This window comes from Poeciliopsis prolifica, unplaced genomic scaffold, assembly GCF_027474105.1.
Source record: "Poeciliopsis prolifica strain line A6 unplaced genomic scaffold, Auburn_PproV2 SCAFFOLD027, whole genome shotgun sequence".
Lineage (NCBI taxonomy): Eukaryota > Metazoa > Chordata > Actinopteri > Cyprinodontiformes > Poeciliidae > Poeciliopsis > Poeciliopsis prolifica.
In genome coordinates this window covers 1,032,248-1,055,007 of record NW_026562402.1, presented here as the reverse complement: position 1 = coordinate 1,055,007, position 22,760 = coordinate 1,032,248, and the positions used below count along the sequence as shown (strand labels likewise).

General features: G+C 40.6%; 1 protein-coding gene across 2 annotated transcripts in view; it reads right to left on the bottom strand.

Moving 5' to 3' along the window:
• Window positions 1-821: 821 nt before the first annotated feature.
• Window positions 822-22,760, bottom strand: part of chchd6a (coiled-coil-helix-coiled-coil-helix domain containing 6a) — a 72,148-nt gene continuing 50,209 nt past the window's right edge. For both annotated transcript variants that reach the window (XM_055048286.1, XM_055048287.1), the window contains one exon: window positions 822-1,390. In XM_055048286.1, the coding sequence (XP_054904261.1) occupies window positions 1,367-1,390 (24 nt within the window). In that variant the 3' untranslated portion in view covers window positions 822-1,366. The remainder of the gene's footprint in view (window positions 1,391-22,760) is intronic.

Genomic DNA, 22,760 nt, shown 5'->3' with positions numbered 1-22,760 from the left:
TGGATTGTTCTGACTGGCTGCTGAGGCTCCTGTCCAGCCAAGACTGCACTGGTGTTCATCCTGATCCTCAAAGATACAGGTTTTATCAATGTAAAAGTGTAATAAAATCAAGCTTTAGTATGTAATAAATCATAATTAAAAACCGTAATATGTCATATCGGCGCAAAATATAATAAAATTCTTGAACGCATTTTGAATGACATGGAGATTAACATCAACGGTTCTGGCTGTGAGTCTGAAGATGCAAATAAAAGTTTTGTTTTTCATTTATTGACCAAAGTTTTCATTTAAATGCTTATAGGAGAAACAATATGTCAATACAAGTATGATCACTAGGATAGATACAAAACTGTTTGTGATATTTTATCACATTATGTGCTGCATTACTACATTATCATTTCTATTTTTATTATGATATATAAATATGGTGAACTTCTGCATTTTATAATAATTTGCACAAAAAGTAATAAAGCTATTACCACATTTAATCATGAGGTACTGCAGGGTTTCGTGCTTGGGCGTCCCAGGGTTTTATTACATTTTGCATCGATTATTATATTATACTGTTTTCAAAATGTAGTCTTACATTTTGAAACCTGATTTTATGACATTGTTATATACCGTAATGTTATCATTGAATGTGGTATCACAAGTTGAGACAATGTTGTCATTGCAGCCCTCTGTTAAGACTTGTTTTCTTTTCCTTAAGTTTACTTTTTTAAACTAAATTGTCAAAAATACATAAATATTTTTGACAATTTATGGTCACAAAAGACAAACAGGTTGGTTTTGCAGTTTGGAAAGAAAAGCACGTCAGACAGTTAAATGATATGAATGGTTTAATAAGCTCGTCTACTCAGTCACATGTATGACACGTTAAAGTTGATTCCAGGATTACCTGAGCATTCTCCCATGTTGTTGGAACAGTACAAAACCATAAAACTCAAAAGCAAAAATCCTCTCTTCTCTCTGATCAAACTCAAAACATGATTCCTACACACTGCATTCAGGGCACACATCTGATCTTTTTCCCCCTCTTCGTTTCATGACATCAGAAGCAGCAGAGCTTTGGACGTGAACTGACTCCTCGCTTTGGCAGATGGAGGAGTGACCCTGAACGTATCCCTGCACCACCAAGCAAACACACACCATCATTTTAAAGATTCTCTGCAGCAGAGCAGTGCAACGCTGGAACACGTGATACTGTAGATAAATAACATAATAAAAGTTTTTGGACAAGGCATGCTAAAAGCAAATCATCTTTCTTCTTAGTCCAAAGCAAGAGCAAAGCGAACACTACTCGAAGTGGCTAACAAAAAAAGTCTCCATGGGATATAACATTTCTTCTTCTTCTTTCACCCACTCTTCATCCATGGTTGACCAGCAGGTTCTACGGGAGAAAATGGGGGAAAAAGAAAGTTAGAATTGTTGCAACCCTACAACACCATCTGACCTTTAAGATGCTCTCAGGGGAAATAGCTGTGACTTTTCCATTCACACTTTTTCACCTTTAACTGGCCACATCTGAAAGGTCAGATTTAGTAAAGGTAGAGATTATCTCAGTAATGGAGAGAAGGAATCCTCACTAACCCTTCAGACCGTTTTAAAATCACAACTCAGAGGAAAGGTTTTACAGTCCAAGTACATGTTTTCAATTCGCTCTGTTTTAATTGAGTTTTATATGATAGACAAACAAGAGTTTTCATTCATTTATCCTCAAATACAATACAATCACATTCCAGCTCCATGGTAACACTTGAGGAGCTGCAGAGATAAACTGCTCAGGTGGGAGAAAAACTGTTTATATATATATATAAAAAATAAAAAAAATTCCCTTCTCACCCACCGCGGGTGGTTCTTATCCTCTGAGCTCGGGTCCTCTACCAGAGGCCTGGGAGCTTGAGGGTTCTGCGCAGTATCTTGGCTGTGCCAAGGACTGCACATTTCTGGACTGAGATGTCTGATGTTGTTCCTGGGATCTGTTGTAGCCACTGCTCCAGTTTGGGGGTTACTGCCCCGAGGGCCCCGATGACCACAGGCACCACTGTGGTCTTCACCATGCTCCTTTTTCCTGATGTTGCAATCACTTGGTATTGCTACATCTACCACAACGGCTTTCCTCTGATGTTTATCCACTACGACAATGTCTGGTTGGTTCGCCATTACCATTTTGTCTGTCTGGATCTGGAAGTCCCACAGGATCTTAGCTCTGGCGTTCTCCACCACCTTTGGGGGTGTTTCCCACTTTGATCTTGGGGTTTCCAGTCCATATTCTGCACAGATGTTTCTGTACACTATGCCTGCCACTTGGTTATGTCGCTCCATGTACGCTTTCCCTGCCAGTATCTTGCACCCTGCTGTGATGTGCTGGATTGTCTCAGGGGCCTCCTTGCACAACCTACACCTTGGGTCTTGTCTGGTGTGGTAGATCTGGGCCTCTATTGCTCTGGTGTTTAGGGCCTGTTCCTGGGCGGCCAGGATGAGGGCCTCTGTGCTGTCCTTGAGTCCAGCTTTTTCCAGCCATTGGTAGGATTTACTGATATCAGCCACTTGGGTTATTTGCTGGTGGTACATCCCATGTAGGGGCTTGTCCTCCCATGATGGTATCTCTGGCACCTCAACCTCCGTTCCCTGTTGTCTGAGACATTCACTGAGCACATTGTCTGTTGAGGCTTTGTCCCTGATGTATTTATGGATCTTAGTTGTTTCGTCCTGGACAGTGGTTCTCACACTCACTAGTCCTCTGCCTCCGTCCTTGCGGCTCGTGTACAGTCTCAGGGTGCTGGATTTGGGATGGAACCCTCCATGCATGGTTAGTAGCTTTCTGGTCTTAATATCTGTGGCTTTTATCTCCTCCTTTGGCCAGCTAATTATTCCAGCAGGGTATCTGATTACTGGCAAGGCATAGCTGTTTATCGCACGGATTTTGTTCTTGCCATTGAGCTGGCTTCTCAGGACTTGCCTTATTCGTTGGAGGTATTTAGCTGTGGCTCCTTTCCTTGTGACCTCATCGAGGTTGCCATTTGCTTGTGGTATACCTAGGTACTTGTAACTGTCCTCTATGTCTGCTATTGTTCCTTCTGGGAGTGAGACCCCTTCTGTGTGGATGACCTTCCCCCTCTTTGTGACCAGCCGACCACACTTCTCTAGTCCAAATGACATCCCAATGTCAGTGCTGTAGATCCTGGTGGTGTGGATCAGTGAGTCGATGTCTCGCTCACACTTGGCGTACAGCTTGATGTCATCCATGTAGAGTAGGTGACTGATATTGGCCCCATTTTGAGTCTGTATCCGTAGCCAGTCTTGTTGATAATTTGGCTGAGGGGTTCAGGCCTATGCAGAACAGTAGCGGGACAGAGCATCTCCTTGGTATATGCCACATTTGATGGACACTTGTGCAAGTGGTTTGCAGTTGGCTTCAAGGGTGGTTTTCCACAGCCTCATTGAGTTTGCAATGAAGGCTCTCAGAGTCCTGTTGATGTTATACATCTCTAAGCATTCAATGATCCAAGTATGCGGCATTGAGTCATAGGCTTTCTTGTAATCAATCCAAGCCATGCACAGGTTGGTGTGTCGGGTTTTGCAGTCTCGGGCAACTGTGCGGTCTACGAGGAGTTGGTGTTTGGCTCCTCTGCTATTTACACCGATACCCTTCTGTGCCGTGCTCATGTGTTTATCCATGTGTTTGCTTATCTTGGCCGCTATGATGCCTGACATGAGCTTCCAGGTTGTGGAGAGGCAGGTTATTGGTCGGTAGTTGGGTGGGACTGGACCCTTTGATGGATCCTTCTGGATTAGGATTGTCCGCCCTTCAGTTAACCATTCAGGGTGAGTCCCACTTTGTAGCAGCTGGTTCATTTGGGCTGCCATTCGCTCATGGAGAGCAGTGAGTTTCTTTAGCCAGTAGGCATGGATCATGTCAGGCCCTGGTGCTGTCCAGTTTTTCATACCTGAGACTCTTTCTTGGACATCTGTCACAGTGATGGTTACCGGGGCTTGCTCAGGGAGGTTGCTGTGGTCCTCTCGTAGAGAGATCAGCCACTGTGCATTGCTGTTGTGGGACGCCTCCCTTTCCCATATGCCTTTCCAGTATTGTTCAGTCTCCAGCCTTGGTGGGTCTGCTCTGTTGTTATTGTTACCCTGCCATTGAGAGTACACCTTAGCTGGTTGAGTGGAGAAGAGCCGGTTAATCCTTCTGGATTCATTCTCCCTTGTGTATCTCTTTAGGCGGCTGGACAAGGCTTGGAGCCTCTGTTTGGCAGTCTCGAGTGCTTCAGGTATGGGCATCTGCCTGTACTTTCTGGGTACTGGTCTTTTCATTGTACCCTTGTGGAGCTCTGACAGTTGGCTCACTTCCCTCCTTGTTACCTTGATTTTAGCCTCTAACCGTCTTTTCCATGGTGGGTATTGGGTCTCATGGTTGCTCTTATAGCCAAGTATCTCAAGGATCACTGATGCTGAGTTGTAGATCAGCTCATTGGTTTCTGTTATGGTGTTGGTAGGGATCGTTCTCAATGCTGCATTCACATTCTCAATGAGACTTTCAGATGGTACTTCACTCAGCCGTTGTAATTGGCGCCGGGGAGGCCTGGTTGTCATTCGGGTCATGATTCTCTCTCTCAGGTCAGCAGCTGTCTCGTTCAGCTCTGTTTCGCTCATTGGGGCCGTGTATCCCCTCACTGGGTGGGGACTTGTAGTTAAGTCCCCACAGTCCTGACATCCGGGTTCCTCCCTTTTGCCGTAGCATTTGTGTTGTATCTCGTCAATCTCAAGTTGTGATAGCAGTTGTCGTTTGCGGATGTTGGAACACTGAGCTACTAGTTGTTTAGCGCTTAGTGTTGACTGGGGATGTCGAAGTAACCATTCCTTCCCCAGTCTTTGCATGTAACCCCTCTGACTAGGGTTACTTGAGTAGTAGCATTCCAACAGATCCACGTTTTCATCTCTCGCCCATTTCCGTCTTGTTCCAGTAGCCCATTTGTCATCAAGGTGCTCTGGTTCCCCAACACCTGACGCAGACCTTGTTTGGCCGGGCGACGTCTGAGCCGGCATGTTACGCAACTTAGTATCTCTCATGGTATGAGGTAGGCAGTAGCTTGAAGGGTCTTGCCTAAGGACCCAGACTGGATTCGAACCCTGCCCTCTCGGGTGATATACTGATGCCTTATGTATTGAGCTATCCAGTCATTGAGCCATATATATATATATTATATATATATATATATATATATATATATATATATATATATATATATATATTATATATATATATATATATATATATGATTTATTTAGGTCAAGCTAAATTAAATTAACCAACATAAGAACAAAAAACACAGCTTCTTATAACAATTTAGGCCATTCTTAACCTTTCTATGCACAAAAAAACACACACAAAATCAGCAAAAATTAATTAAAATAAAAAATACAATCTTTTCTGTACTTTTTTAAAACATATCTCCAATTAATTCCAGCTGAATCTGCAGAGAAACTCACAAAAGAGAATAATCATAATCAAACCTTATTGTATTTGTTCAGCAACTGATTTTTATACATTTTTAAATCAATTTTAAAAGTTGAAAACTCCCACAGCTAACATCATGTACTAACTAATGTTACATCAAAAAATCCCAAAAGAAACCAATACTATCTCTGACTGTAAAGGGGAAAAGACTTTTGCAAAGAGGTGCATTTCAGCTGAAATGTAATGCATTTAAAGTCTAAAAGCAACACCTACTATTACAACTTGTTCACTGTGATAACATAATCCAACTCCTTCCATCAAAACGACCAGGATCTCTGAAACGAACAATGACTTTGTTTGAAAATGGCAAAGTGATTTTGAGAAAAGCTTTCTATATAAATAGCTGGTGTGACAGGAGCTACAGCACCATGGAAACATCCAAGCATACAAACTTTAGGAGCAGCCTATCAAAATGTTGAATTGGAGCAGGATGATGTATTTTTAGAGCGGTGATTTATTCAGAAGGAAAAAGAGTTTGAAAATATGAGGAAAAGGTTGGTTTCTAGGGCTGGCAGGCTGTCAATGAGAAAGTCTCTTTATATCTATAGATCCATATAAATTAGATGCAGGCTTTGAATAGAAACAATGTTTAACCTGACGATCCATGGTTATGGTGGAAGATCTCAGTAAAGAAAACATTTTCAGCAGAGAAACAGCGAATGATGAAGCAGACAAGCTGCAGATTTTCACTTTACCTACATGTGTTTTTAACACATAGATGAAACATATTATGACGGCTGCTCCAGTATTAAACATAAACATACAGTCATATTCAGGAAGACTGGGCTCAGAGTCTAATTTACTTTTGCTGTTTGGATTAGACATTCTTTTTCAACCGGTGTGAAAAACAATCACTGATTAAATATGAAGGTATCAGAAATCAAGTTATTATTATTACTAATTTTAATATTCAAAGCAAAAATATTTGCATTTTTATTTGGTCTCAAAGTCACATTCCAATAACTGATAGTTGATCAAAATAGATTTGGTTTTTGATTATGTTTTCTGAAGGCCAAAGTTCATCACCACATACAGCACCTGCACCAATGTAAACATTTAAAAATGGAGGTACATTTAACAAATACATCCATATACTAATCAATGACTGATAAAAATAACATTTGAAAACTGCCTATTATATATTGATATATATGAAAATATGTAAGTATTTAATTTGTTCATTAGGTTTCATAGTTCTTTGGTTGAAACATGAATTCATTTTCAGCTTTGTTCAAAGTCGATGGGCGGGGCTAACCCTGCTGTGGTAGTTTTCAGTTGAGTTGCTGAGCAGCCAATCGGATGTTAGGACCTGATTGATTATACGCAAACATTTCAATAAATACTCTAGTGATTCTAAATGTTTTAACACAATTAGATTAAAATGAATGATTTTTACATTTGTTTAATTGTACATTTATTAAACACATTAATTGTTGCATTTATACAGAAGCATCTGTATGAATTATATAATTAGAATCAACTAATTTGATCAATCATCAAATCAAAATAAATACTTGTTTAATTATTTATATTTATTGTGTAACTTTTAGCACTCTGTACTGCAGGATTAGGAATATTTGAGAAAGTATTTTGAAAGATTATTATTTGAAACTCAGAAAATCTAGAAATAAATTATTAATTTTCCAGATTAAAAAACAAAAAATCTAAAGCTTTTCAGTGATTTGTGTGGCATCCTGTAAAAAAAGATAACAGTGTGGTGGAACCTCTGTGTAGATAAAACAGAGCTTTGACTCTGAGATCCTCCAGCTGTGTTACAGAAATCATTACAACCACATAGTGATCAATACAGCTTAACTCTTTTAAACCTCCTGCTTTACAGTTTCACCTCTCATTCTCCTTCCTGTTATGTTTCTTTTTTAACAGCTCACTGGTCTTAAGAAGATCAAATGCAATCATACATATAAAAACCAGAGAACAGACTGGACTTTTAGCTTAATTATGTTTAGACCAACAAACAATATGCAACTAGTTCTCTTTCGTAGTAATCACAGTGTAAATGTGAAATCAAAGTGAATTGAATACAAATTCTCTTGCAAAAGAACAGTTCAACTTTCTTCACACCATCACATTGAAACCACAAACATGAATGGATTTTGTCAGGATCTTGTGTGACAGACCAACACAGAGCGGCGGCAAATGAGAAGCAGGAGAAAAGAGAAAAAGTGTTCAATTCTCTACAAACGATAAGTTTGAAATGTTTGTATTTAGCTGCTCTCAGTCATGCTTTTTGTATCAATTCCAGCTCTCAGTCTATTGGAGTTTGTCTTTACCAAGTTTGCTGACATTTTTCAATCATTCTTTAGAGAAACAATGGATGGCAAGTGTCCATTAAAGCAATTTTGAAAACTTTTATAAGGCGGATTTCTGTTTATGTTCAAATATATCACCAAATGTTAGAACGCATGTGATTCATCTAAAACGTTCAGTGTATTAATGTTACATGATGCAGATTAATGGTATTATTACCTTCTCTCCTGCTGTGGGTTACCTAGTTTACAGTAGCACATCATGCGTTCTTGTATTGACATCAAAAATGCAGAGTCACAAACGAGAGTGAAAAGATGAGGAACTCGAGTCAGACTGATCTGCTCAGCAGCAAACTTTGCAGTCAAGAGTTTAAATTCTATTGTTGGTTTCTTTGTCGCTTGTCTTTCCCCACTTCCTGTCAGATTACTGTCAACTAAATGCCACTAGCACCATAAAATAGCTTAATTTTTGCAAAGGTGAATTGTCCTTCTACTCAGACACAAGCAGTGTATAGTTAATATTTCTAAATTAAGTTGAAACAAAATGACTTTTTTTAAACTTTCCTGGATATAAAAACCTGGACAACTGAAATGTTTAGTTTGAGACAAAAAAATATATTTTCTTGAACGTGTTTTTGATAATGTGTATTTTTCCTTTCAAGGCAGTGATTAATAGTGATTAGTCAGCACTTGTGTGATGAATATATATTTAAATATATGTTTACAGAGTTATAGAGAATACAAAATAAAATGTACCATCCTGGATGAAAGTACCTTTCTGCTCTTTCACATTTGTTTTTCTGTATTAGGTGAAAACTTGCGAGTCGAAGTGGGCACCGGCCGTGAAAAATTACCGAGGTTACTGCGTACTTCAGTGATTTGGATGCGGCTTTCTTACAATGAGACTGTTTCCATTTCATGCGGCTCTGGCCAACAGATCAACACACTACACTGCAGGGGCTGCAGAGAGGAGAAGCAGGACAGAGGGTGATCAGCGCAGAGAAAGAAAGAGAAAAACAAATAACTAGCAAGAAGTCGGTAAAGGCAGGGGAGCAGAAGAAGTCAGCCCCTAAATCCCCCACCAACCACCACCACCTCCATTCTGCAGAATCCAGCTTGGGAGCCTTGACTCAATTGGAAATCCATTTTATCTGATGACTGGCAGGCAATTGGAACTCCCAGGTGATGAGCTGAGGTTCTGTGGTTGATAGACCTGACCAATCCATTGCTGAGGGATGGAGGGATGGAGATGGAGGACAACATGCACTAACAAAGTTCCTGTTAGGGTTCGACTATCGGCAAGTTCACACTTTGGTGGAGAACGCAGGAACCAGAACAACATGAAGGGAAATAAGAACAGACATCTGAGGAGAAGATTTGAGTGAAAAGCTGTGTTTACATGGTGTTAACATTAATCCTCTGTGAATTAAAGACCCCAAACATCCAATCAGAGCGACAATGGAACTGAAACAAAATATGTTTGTGTTAAAATGGCCTAGTCAAAGTTCAGTCCTACAATAGCTCTAAAAAGTCTGCACAACTGGGTTAAAATGTCAAGTTTTTTGTGATAATAAAAAGACTGAATATTTCTGAATGATTTCAAAATCAATGTGACATTTATATAATAGAGCTCAAGCTGAACAGAAACAAAAATGAAATTATTTTTTGACCTAAAGAGGAGCAATCTAGAGTCAATGCACAGCTTCAGTTATTACAACTAAAACCTAGTGATCAGGCCCGAAACCGAGGAATAGTGATAGACTCTAACCTGAACCTTCACAGCCACATAAAGACAGTTATAAAATCTGCATTTTATCATTTGAAGAACATCTCCAGGATTAGAGAACTTATGGTTCAACAAGATCTAGAAAATCTCATCTATGCTTTAACTCAGGGGTGTCAAACTCAAATACACAGTGGGCCAAAACTTTAAATTGAACAAAGTCGCGGGCAAACGTTGAACAAATGAATCTTTTAATATGGACCCAAACAAGTTCTAATATAACAATAAATATTGAACAAACAAAGCTTATCTAACTTAAAAGTGCAGGTGTGCAAAATTGAGTTGCTAATAATAATAAAACATTATTATATTAAATAAAACATATTTAATATATGAAATAAAATATTAAATATATTAAATAAAATTTAAATAAACATTTTATGCCTCCTTTCTGACGTAAATGTCTAATATTAATTTGAAATTGCCTCGCGGGCCAAATATAATTACACTGCGGGCCAAATTTGGTCCGCGGGCCAGAGTTTGACACCTATGCTTTAACTATTGTCACATTGTTTACTGCAGCAGAGTCTTCACAGGTCGGACTAACAAATCAATGGTTCACCTGCAGCTGATCCAGAACGCTGCTGCTCGCATTCTCACTAAAACCAGCAAGACGGAAAAGAAATTAGGAATCATTAAAAAAAAAAAAACATTCGACTGTCTGTTAGAAGTGTGAGTAAATCTAAACACATAAGAAAAAAAAATTCATAACTTTATTCTGAGAGTTGTAAATTAAAGTTATGAATATTCTTTTTTTTTAAATATATATATATAAGCCATAATCCTCTTTCACAGAACAGCATATTGATGGACCCTTTGGTCATGTAAAAACAAAGTGGACCCACTTAAATTCGACATGTTACTCCAGAACAAAAAATTGGGCGCTCAAATTGCCTGAACTACTTCTTAGTAGTTCCTTCTGAGTGGAAGGATTTTTATTGAAACCCATGAATTATTTTGCATGCATCTGTATTTTCGCAAGGTTGAAATACTGCAGCAGATACCTTGGATAGAAATGCAAAAAAAAAAATAAGGAAGTGATGGAGACCCTGTAAATTCAACATTTGGCTGATAAAAACATGAACCAAACCACCTTTTGAAAAATCTGCAAGATAAAAGCACTTAAATAGCCGCAGAACGGCTCTAGAAAAAAAAAAATGTCCAAAGTTCCACATGAAAGAGAACTTGTCAACATATCTGTAAGGAACAAACAATAGCATACAGATATTTATTTATTTACAAAAAGGCCAGAGAAGAAAGGGGAACACACGCACACACACAAAAAATTGATCTCCTTGGGAGTACTGCGGGTGAATTGGAAAGCAATCACAAAGGAAAATCATGCTTCAAATCGTCAAAAAAAGATGCTGGGAAGGACAGACGGATTGACTGACAACGGGACACAAAAGAGGCTGGTGGAAAGTGGACTGTTTCGATAATGTTGTGGCTGTTTGAAGGCAACAAAAGCCAGAGAAAAACCCACCTAAAAGCCCCGCTGCTTTCCTCTCTTATCCCGGCTGGTGGTCCGGGTTCCACAAAAGTTCTTCCTGAGAACGCACAGGGGGTGGGATGGTGAAACAGTGACTAGAGTGAGCCCCGAAAGCCAAAAAAGAAAAAAAAATAAAGGTAAAAAAGATGTGTCAATTCCTTATGTAGTTGAGGTCGCTTTCAATACAACACAGTACAGGGCGTTGGCGAATTGTTCCCTAGAGCCCCTGCTGGAGGAGACACCGAGAGGGGGAGCAGCAGGGGTCCGGCTGGCGCGAGCCGATAGATTGGCAGAACTCAGAAAGGTCAGCGTACGGCAAGCTAGAGGGCACAAAGGCTGGAGGATAAAAATCCTTCTGTGGGGGAGGAGTTGTCAGCATGGAAACCTCTGATTTTTTTCTGAGAGAAACCGTAGGCTAGAATTCAACTTCGTGTTCGATCGAGAACCAGAGAGCAGCGACAAAAGCAACACGAGAGAGAGAGGATGAACAAAGAAAAAGTGAAAATTATTTCAACTTTCAAAGTGGAAAAAGTTTAAAAAGTTGTTTTTCCAGAGTGCAATATCTTCACTCTGGAAAAAAAAAGATGCTTAAACATCAGGTATGAAAAAAATAGATTGGCACTGCTTTCTGTAGGTTGACTTCATTCTATCATTACTAAATATATTTAATAACACCTGCTTTAAGATGTTCCTCACCTTTATTAACGCTTCTCATTTCCACATTCTCAGTTAAGTGTGACTTCTGACACTCAAGGCTCAGCTGCATTTAACAGTACATTAAGTTAATGAAGAAGTTCAGCCATCCTGAAACATCTATGAAGTCAGTCTGAGAAAGTATTCTTGGTTAGTTTCAGAATTATTTAAAAAGATTGCCTATATGTGTCATAAGGTGTGGTGGTGGAGGTGGTGAGGCAGCACGCTGGAGACCCAGGTAAGTGAACGGTGGTGTAATTTAATAACAAAATAGTCCACAAAAACACAGTGTCAATAAACAATAGTCCGCGGCCAGGCAGCACGGCTGAGCAGAAGCCAGGGCTCACACCGGTAGCAACTGGTCTTAAGGGCGGCACAAAAAAACAATGACAATCTGACAACAATCTGACAACGACAAGGACCCGACGAGGAACAAAGGACACAGGAGGGACTAAATACACAGAGGGTAATCAGGGGAACAAGACACACCTGGGAACAATCAAGGGGAAGACAGGACAACGAGGAGAACTCAGGACACAGAAAACTCAGAATAAAACACAGAAAAACACAGAACCTGACAGTACCCCCCCCTTAAAGGGCGGCTACCAGACGCCCAAAAACAAAATCCAAAACCCAAAAAACCAGGGTGGGCGGAGGGGCGACGGAAGGAGGGCCAGAGTCCAGAAAACAAAAAACTACCCACAAAAGGTGGGCGGAAACACAAGGAGGGGCCAAGAGTCCAAAACTAAACAGAAAGTGGGCAGAGGCGTCGAGGGGGGTCCGGTGGGCATCCTCGGCGCCCGCAGCAGAACCCACAGGGGAGGTCCGGTGGGCGTCCTCGGCGCCGGCGGCAGAACCCACAGGGGAGGTCCGGAGGGCGTCCTCGGCGCCTGCGGCAGACCCCACAGGGGAGGTCCGGAGGGTGTCCTCGGCGCCAAGGAGCACTAGGGGGCACAGGAGGAGCACTAGGGGACACTGGAGGAACACTAGGGGACACTGGAGGAACACTAGGGGACACTGGAGGAACACTAGGGGACACTGGAGGAACACTAGGGGACACTGGAGGAACACTAGGGATCTCGGAAGGAGCACTAGGGATCTCGGAAGGAGCACTAGGGATCTCGGAAGGAGCACTAGGGATCTCGGAAGGAGCACTAGGGATCTCGGAAGGAGCACTAGGGATCTCGGAAGGAGCACTAGGGATAGAGGCTGCCGGAGCAGCGGCACGAGGAGCAGAGTCCACGGAGGCCGGAGCGGAATCCGGCGGAGCAGGAGCCGGAGCGGAATCCGGCGGAGCAGGAGCCGGAGCGGAATCCGGCGGAGCAGGAGCCGGAGCGGAATCCGGCGGAGCAGGAGCCGGAGCGGAATCCGGCGGAGCAGGAGCCGGAGCGGAATCCGGCGGAGCAGGAGCCGGAGCGGAATCCGGCGGAGCAGGAGCCGGAGCGGAATCCGGCGGAGCAGGAGCCGGAGCGGAATCCGGCGGAGCAGGAGCCGGAGCGGAATCCGGCGGAGCAGGAGCCGGAGCCGGAGCGGAATCGGGCGGAGCAGGAGCAGGAGCCGGAGCGGAATCCGGCGGAGCAGGAGCAGGAGCCGGAGCGGAATCCGGCGGAGCAGGAGCAGGAGCCGGAGCCGGAGCGGAATCCGGCGGAGCAGGAGCCGAAGCCGGAGCGGAATCCGGCGGAGCAGGAGCCGAAGCCGGAGCGGAATCCGGCGGAGCAGGAGCCGAAGCCGGAGCGGAATCCGGCGGAGCAGGAGCCGAAGCCGGAGCGGAATCCGGCGGAGCAGGAGCCGAAGCCGGAGCGGGGTCCGGCGGAGCAGGAGCGGCAGCCGGAGCGGGGTCCGGCGGAGCAGGAGCGGCAGCCGGAGCGGGGTCCGGCGGAGCAGGAGCGGCAGCCGGAGCGGGGTCCGGCGGAGCAGGAGCGGCAGCCGGAGCGGGGTCCGGCGGAGCAGGAACGGCAGCCGGAGCGGGGTCCGGCGGAGCAGCACGAGGAACAGCAGCCGGCGGAGCGGCACGTGGAACAGCGGCTGGAGCTGGGGCTGGGCTGGCGGAGCGGATGTCTGGCCTGGGAGGCAGAGGTTTAGCATCCCAGGCAGCAAAGGCTGTCCGGCGTATCTCCTCTGCCTCCCGCTGCAGCTCCACCAGCGCGGGGTGCGGGAGACGTGGAACCCAGTAGTCCAGCAGCAGTCCCAGGCGTATGGCGAACCCCAATCGCCTTAATGCATACGTGGACGTGCTCTTAGACTCCTCATATTCCTGGATGGTTCGGAGTAGCTCCTCTACCCCCTCTGGGTCCATGATGCGGCCTCACTTTATTTCCTGGTCGGGTCCTTCTGTCATGAAGTGGTGTGGTGGCGGTGGTGAGGCAGCACGCTGGAGACCCAGGTAAGTAAACGGTGGTGTAATTTAATAACAAAATAGTCCACAAAAACACAGTCAATAAACAATAGTCCGCGGCCAGGCAGCACGGCTGAGCAGAAGCCAGGGCTCACACCGGTAGCAACTGGTCTTAAGGGCGGCACAAAAAAACAACAATGACAATCTGACAACAATCTGACAACGACAAGGACCCGACAAGGAACAAAGGACACAGGAGGGACTAAATACACTGAGGGTAATCAGGAGAACAAGACACACCTGGGAACAATCAAGGGGAAGACAGGACAACGAGGAGAACTCAGGACACAGAAAACTCAGAATAAAACACAGAAAAACACAGAACCTGACAATATGCTATGAAAATAGTAAAAAAAATTACATTTTTTAAGCATCAATTTTATCTGACATATTTATGATGGCACGGGACCAACATTGGTATCGGCCGATACTGATAGAGATGAGGTTATATAAAAAAAAAATTAATTTGAAGTGTGTTTTATTTTTTCAGGGTTTTGAAAAAGTAGTGACATTTTAATATATTTTTATGTTGAGATCTCAAAGGGCTAAAAATCTCAAACAGAAAACAAGCAATTACAGTGGATAAAAATTATTTAAAGTGTTGAATAACAGAGATTATATATCTTAGAAAGGGAACCAAAAAATGTGCTAAGAAGAAATGCCTTAAGATTTTTTTTTATAGTCAGTGGATGGCAGTGGTACTTATAATTGTACAAAAAAGACTTAAAGGAAAAGTACAGTTGGTAAATATTTTGTACATCCCTGGATTGTTTTGCTCACTCCTCAGTAAAATAAATACAGAAATAAAAGGATTAAAATCATTATTTTTTTCACTTGCAGATAACTTAAACATTTGAACAAATTTGTTTTGATAAATTTCTTGATTTGCTTTGATCCCCATTTTTTTGATGAAACAAAATGGTTTTCTGCAGAAAAATAAAAACATTATTTTGCCTTCTAGGGTTCCTGTTTACCGGTGGTACGTCTGAGTTTGAATAATTTGTGAAGACTAGTTTGGCACGTGTAAAATCTTAATTTATATCTGAATTCTTTTATGTTTTTCTGACATTCATTGCTTTGCTTTACCATTTTTTGCCATCAGTCATCAGAATAATGCATTCAGATGCTGCATTATTTCTTTACATATAGAACTCACCTAAAGTTATGGGATGCAGATCCTTAGATGTTCTCTAAAGGAACACAGTATAAACAACATAAGCTGAACTAAGCTGCCTCTGCAGGGTGGTTGGAGTCTTATTCAGGCGATTATCTGTTTATTAGCAGCTCTGTGGAGAGTTGTCAGTTAAAGTATTTAGGAAATGGGCATAAAAGCCCCCCTATCGAGGGTTTTTTAGTTGGAAGTGGTCTAGGAACATAAAATATTTCACAGCTGGTTTGGGAATGATTCAGGAATGATTTAAATAATTCTGACAAAGAGTAGAGAAAGGTTTTTGAATCTCAGCTAAAGTCAATCTCACAAAAGATGGACAGACCAACAAAGAAAGGAACAGATTTTTTACAAAAGGTTTTACATGAAAGTTGTAATTTCACACAATGACACATTGTGACAAAACACGAGGACCTAACCTAAAAAAAACAAGACAAAAGAAGGGGACAGAAATAACGACATAAATACCAAAATGAACACCCCTGTCATTTCGCCAAACCTTTGAATTGTCCAATTGAAAAATATACTCCACAGAGCAGACGATGCAAGACAGATAAGCAACAAAAGAGAAACAGTAAGAGCAGATAATGATGCCTTGTGGAGATTGGTTGTGATTGGCTGCACAGTGATCAATACCAGCATGAAAGGAGGCAACACTGATAGTTTATGACAAGGGGAACAACTACCAACAGTATGAAAATGAAATCAATAAGTCAACTGGAGAGAAGGGGGAAGAAAAATGAAAAACATACAAAAAAGAGAGAGGAGAGGGGTTATGGAAAAAGTCGAACAAGAGATAAAACAGAATACAGGAAGAAAGACAAAGACCAAGAGCAAAAATAGAGTTTTGAACAGAGAAAGGAGGTAAATACAAGGTGATGGTACGAGGAGAGGAACTGTCAAAAGATCTCAATAAAAAAGCTCAAAAAAGGCAACTAAAGAGCACTAAATCTGACAAAGTATTGAAACTTTCAAACGAATCCTGAGCAGTGACATAAGAATACTTTTAAACGAGTCCCTTACAATATTAACAAGAGTAAAAAATCTACAACAGTCACCTGGATAGGTATGAGATGGGTTATTTTAACTTATGATCTGTACAATGCAGTCTATCTAGAGTTTTTAACAGTGCACTGTCCCTTTTTTGTATTACATGGACATTTAAGATTTAATGTGTTATTTGGATAATTTGACAGCTAACACCAATGACAGACCTTTGCGTGTGGGGTGTGTCCACTTCTCCCTAATCCCAGAAAAGCCTCCAATCACTTTGATCTATCATCTTTCAGACAGCTCATAGTCATAGGGAGAAACAACAATCAGAAGAGCCAAAAACATTGATTGCTTTTGATAAATTAAACAAAAGTTATTGAAAAATCAAAAGGATAAAAACGCTCCACAGTGAGACACCGGGATAGATCGCTAATAGGCAATATGATATCTGCAGCATGTTTTTGTTTGTTTCCCTCCCTCAAAAGTCCATGACTGCCAGGAACACTGATTTTTTATTTATTTATTTATTTTTAAGTCAACAAGTGCAAAATTCAGTTTGGAAAACAACAACAAAAAAAGAAAAATCAACCATGGTCAAAAAAGTAAAATAAAAAGAATAAATCATGTTACTCTGATTGGATTGGAAAGCAGAAATATCCTTCTGATCACTGCATAAAGTGTGTAGACCTTCAATGGGAAGGGCTCAGCATGGTTCCTAGCAGCAGAAGAAAAAAAATCACTTGCTCTGGCTAAACTGTTCCAATCAGAGGTTTAAGCTTACCCTGTTGCTGGCTAACGAGCTGTAGAGTGTGGCATGGCACAAACAAACCAGGGTTTTCAGTTTGATTTGATTTGTGCACCTTGGATTGTGATCAATGTGTTCATGGAAGAGGTTTGATCAATTATGAAATAAATCCTACTTGCTGGAAAGCTTAATGACATGAATTCTTTTGAATGCAGCGACAAAGAAACGTTAAAAAAGTTGGACTTCAGACGATGAGCAAACACGTTATGTTACTTAAAGTACTAAGTGTACACACAAAGACTTTCCCCCCCAAAAAAAACATCATGGAAACTCATCATCTGAAGGCTTGTTATGCTTCAGAGGGATTGGTCATTCACCCAAAATAAACCCAAAATAAAGTGCATAACCATATTGTTACAATACGACATGTAACAAGATCTCACATCTCTGGCAGATTTATAGACATGTTTGTCATTTCAGCTCAGAAAACAACTTCTTGGTTCAAAGAAAATAGTTTTTGTTTCTCAATCAAGACATTTTCCAGAAATGTTTACCACAGACTTTATGTAGGAACTGAGATATTCTCTAGGTTTGTCAATTCTTTGAGTTGATCAGGTAAATCAACTAACTGGACAGAAGTACTCAACATCACCAGAATGTGCCAAGGTGGTTTTACAGAAACACGTAAAGAAGAACTGCTTCTTCACCATATTCTCCAAAGACTAGGTTGTTTTGCTCGTTATTACCATGGATGCAGCTAAACGTATCAACCATGTAGCAGCAATCAATGAGCCTGCTCTGAAATTCTCAAGGTAAACTAAACAACATGTTCCAGGGCACATTTTACTCACGTCTGGCGTTCTGTGCATTCTACCCAAACACACCTCACTCTCACTCCAGCTGTGAGAACGAGACTCTAGAGTAGACATTAAAATTATGTTTTCTCATCAATATGGACAGTATTGATGAACTGCAAACTGTTGCTTGGATAGAATATTTAATAACTTGTTATACTTTTGTTACATGTCTAAAATTTTTGGTATTTAGCTGAATAGGAAAGAGAATTAAATTCGATTTTCACATTTAGTTCTCTAATTCAGTGCTTCCTAAAATAACTATTTTGATTTGCAAAGTACACAAAGTTTTATCCCAGATTCTTCTGGACATTGACGAAATTATTCTGAAATATAAATCATTTTATGTAAACCATTCCATTGTGGCAGTGATTACAGGTTTATGCCCACTGCCCTGTCGGGAGGTAGACCTCTGCCCCAGTTTCAAGTCTTTTTTGGCTTTTAACAACTTTCCCTGCAGGCTTGCTTTGTATTTAGCTTCATCCGTCATCCAATTATGAACATTTTCCCTGTCCCTGTAAAAAAAAAACCCAAAAAACTGCTGAACATGTTCAGGATGATGTCTGGTGTCCGTTTTCCGACAGACAGTCGTTTCCAAGTAGGTCAAAGAATTTTATTTTGATCTCCTATGTCTCTTCTGTGTCCCCTGAATGACTTGTGACAAATTTTAAAGGCTGTTCTTACAGTTATTGTTCAAAAATGACTTTCTTGTTGCCATTCTTAAATAAAAAGGCCAGATTTGTAGAGTGCATGACTAAGAGTTGTCCTGTTAAGTTTCTCACACCTGAGCTACGGAGCTCCTCTAGAGTGTTTTTTTATGTTTCTTTCATTGAAGGTGTATTCACACCATCCGTGTTTGGTTCAAAATCTTTCATCAAAATCTAGTCTGTTTCTCCAGAAAGCCCGGTTTGTTTTGTGCAAATGGACTCTGATGCAGATCAAAAAAGCAAACTCTGGTTCGCTTACAAACATCGGTCTGGGTTTGGTTGAAGTGAATTCTGGTGCAGTTTGAATGCATGTGAACATCAAGCGGACCAGAAACTGCTCCAAAAGCCTAAATCACACTACGGCATAGGGCATTCTGGGTAAATACAACCAAAACATGTCTATGTGTCTCGTGCAACTGAGAGAGAATGGACATCTCTAACTGTTTGATTCATTTGACTCAGTGCAGTCTGAAAGCCGACAGCTGAAAATGTAACAAATGTTGCAATTTTGGCCCCCAACAGAACTGAGTCTACAGGACTATCAGATGTGAAAATATCTTAATTCTCTTCTGAAAAAGCTGGCTAGTTTTGATGAAAGGCTGTTGGGTTTCCAGTTTCCTACACCCTTTCCATTTTAAGATAATTGACTGAAATTTTCTAAATTTGGGATAATGTTTTGCAATTAACATTAACGCATCTACTGACCAACTTTTTGAACATTTCTATAGGTATTTAGAAATTTTTCTTTGGTGTTGACATCCGAGTCTTTGAGGCCGGAAGTTTCTCTTTGCCTCCAGTTTTTTAGCTTCTCTGGAGTAAATTATAAAGTTACTTTCTAGATTCTCTGTCAGATTAGAGCTCCAAAATGTTCTCTAAAACACTGATATTATTAACGACAGGAGAAACGTCTTGTTAAAATGAAAAAAAAGGCTTATTTTAATGTACATCTACAGGATACACAAATACTTCAACTTGACCAGATATACAGTTATTTGCTGCTACATTGTGACGATCTATCAGAAAATGCAAATAAAATTACTTTGATGTTTTGTGCTGCAATGTAAAAGATAATGCAGAAATACAACGGGTACGACTACAAATATTTTGTCAATTCTGGATGGCAGCAGCAGATTAAGAGATGAAGGCAAGCAGGAGAATTGCATGCAGGAAACAACTCTTTCCTTTTTATTCTGTTTGTTATCCTTATCATTAGCAGGCCAATTTCTGCCTGCAACTGAAAGCAGCAAACAAGAAATAGTGGGAAGAGAGTGGAAACAGATGGAACATACCTCCCCAATTAAACATCAGAGTTTTGTGGTATATCTGTACTCATTAAGAATCTACAGAAGTTTGTCACATTTATTGCTTTTTATGTAGGGAAATCTCAGCATCCCATATTGGTCCACCATTGTTTTTTTCTATTTTTTGTTTGGCTACTTCTGGGACAATGTGACACAGTCATAGCTGACTGTAGTCAAATGGGCAGATTTTTCACTGAATATTTCTATACAAAACAACATTTTGAGGAAAAGAAAAATGACAAAAAGTCTATCATGTACCCATTTTTATAATAAAAAAAGCCAACTGGGGTTTTGTGTATGTGTTCCTTCTTTTTCAGTTTTTTGCTGTTGTAGAGTCCAACATTCACACAGAGAGCATGCCAGTGATATAAATGTAAACAAAATTAAAAATATAATCAATTCAAACAATTTTGCAAAGAAAATAATAAATAAAAACAGCCTACAAAATATAGTTTTAAAATTTTATTACTGTAGTTTTGCTGGAGTCTTAATGGTTCAATGTTACCAGTGGAAAGTCTAAAGATATAAACTACACTATGTATATTGCTTGAAAAAAAAAAAAGTACTCTGCAAAAAGGAAAAAAAACCCAAAAAACCCAGATATGGTTCTGAGATTTTAGCCCCAATTAAAGCAACCTAAACCAATTTAGGAGCAGGAAGTTGGACTCCTCTGAACACGTTTTGACTTCTCTCTGAACAACTGAGACAAATCTAGTTTCTAATTAGGCCTACTTTCATGAAGCTCCCAGACACATTGTAATATTTATCCATGCGCAGCAATACGAGGTGAGTGGAGTTCAGCTAGTTGTACGCTCGCTCAAGTTTTGTGTCAAAACTTGAGGTGTACATAAGGGAAAGTTTGTGTGTGTGTGCATGTGTGTATGTGTGCGGACAGCAGCAGGTCCAACCAGCAGCAGAGGGCCCTCATTCTTCTTCATTAGTGTCGACCGCAGAGGAGCCGACTGTCTACTACTGTTCCTCCACACGTCTCTTTATCCTGGGCCTACCTCTAACCCTTCTCCTTATGTGGCAGGCATTTCACACAAGTATTCACAACCCCTGAACTCTTTCACATTTTGACACATTATAAGCACATATTTTAATGTATTTTTACTGGGATTATTATATGACAGAGCGACACAAAGTAGTGCATGAGAACATTGCTTTTGCTACTAAATTAAAGGTTACTTTGGGATACATCTCCACCAGCTCTGCAAAATTTTTGTCCGTTTACAAAATTCTGTGAACATTTGTTGCATATTTGCCACGTATGCTCAATAATTTACTTTAAAACGAAGAACATCAGTAAAGGAAACAGAAATGCTGCGTAAACAGTCCACTTCAAACTAAGAGCATGAATAGAAACGTCAAACTACTTTATTTACCGGGTAAAACTTTATTTACGGGAAGCTAAGTGGCACTAAACATTTTCAAATTTAGCAAAGACGCCAGGCAAAAAAATACCTTGGCATGATGCTACCACCACCGAGTTTCATTGTGCGGATGATGCGTTCAGGATGGGGTATGGAGATGAGATCTGGAGCAAGTGGAGAAACTCAACGTCAAGTTTGAAAAGTGTGTGAGCTAATGTATGTTTCTGCTCTACCATTCTCTGAATGTTAATTTCCTTAAACTTTCCACACTATGTGATTTAGCAGTAAAAACTTGTGTTTTACCAACATGATCTCTTTAGTCTCTTTAGTCACCATGAAGACGAAAGGCAAATAAATCAGATTTGGCTTTTTAAGTTTGTGGAATTGCAGCCTCTCGTTTACTGAGTGATGAAACACAGTAGACCAATATTAATATCTCTATTTGTCTGTATTAAAGTTGTTTTTACATGTTTGACCAAACGTGTGAAGTTCTTGGTGTATTTCAGTGTGCTGTACTTGTGCAGAGTTATCAAATACATTCAGTACATGTTTCATGTCTATTCAGAACTTTTTTCCTATATCGAATCGGTATGGGTCGATGAAATCTGCATTGCTATTGGAAGTGAAAAAAGTGGATCAGTGCATCTCTAATCCCAATTACTTTTTAACTAGACCCAACGGTAAGTTCTTTAAAAATAGGCATATTAAATCAGAACTTACCGAACAGCAAAAAGTAGAAAAAGACATATGCTTCACCTCTTCCACTTCTTTAATTCATCTCCCTCTTCCTGTCTCCTTAACTGTTCTTTATACTCTTCCTCCTGCGCAAGTTGCTTCTCATCACCATGTTTATCTTCCACTTTTCTGACATTTTTTCATTTTTGTTTGCCCTCATCTTCTTTTCCCGCCTCTGCCTGCTCGCATTTTGCCCTTTCATCTCTTTTATCCATTATATTCTTTTTATCATTTATGTTTTGTACTATTTCACTTCTAAGTACTCATAACAAGTACCGTTTTTTTGCTTTTTCACCCTCTTGCTCTGCCTTTAGATAAAGCCTATTAAAATATCTGTTTCTTTGAACCAATTTCCAGCTTCTACCTGTCAGCACTTCATTTCAGCTTCCACCTACAGCTAATTGTTTCTTCTTTATTGAGCTCTTTGGCTTTGCCTTAATGCTATGAAACCTTTCTTTATCTTTCTCCCTTCTCCACTGCTTTTAGTGTTTCTCTAAAAGCCTTTCATCAAAACCACTGAAGTTTGGCTTTATGTTTATCTTATACTCTTCAATAATCCAGTTACTTATCCTCCATATCTCCTTTGTGTTTCTCTTCTTGCTTGTCGGTACTGATATATACCAGTGGAGTGACTGAGCTGTTGTGATCTTTGTTCAATCAACAATACTACTGACATTAAAGAAAATAGAAAAACAACAACCAAAAAAAAGCTACAGAAAAAAAAAAAATCAAT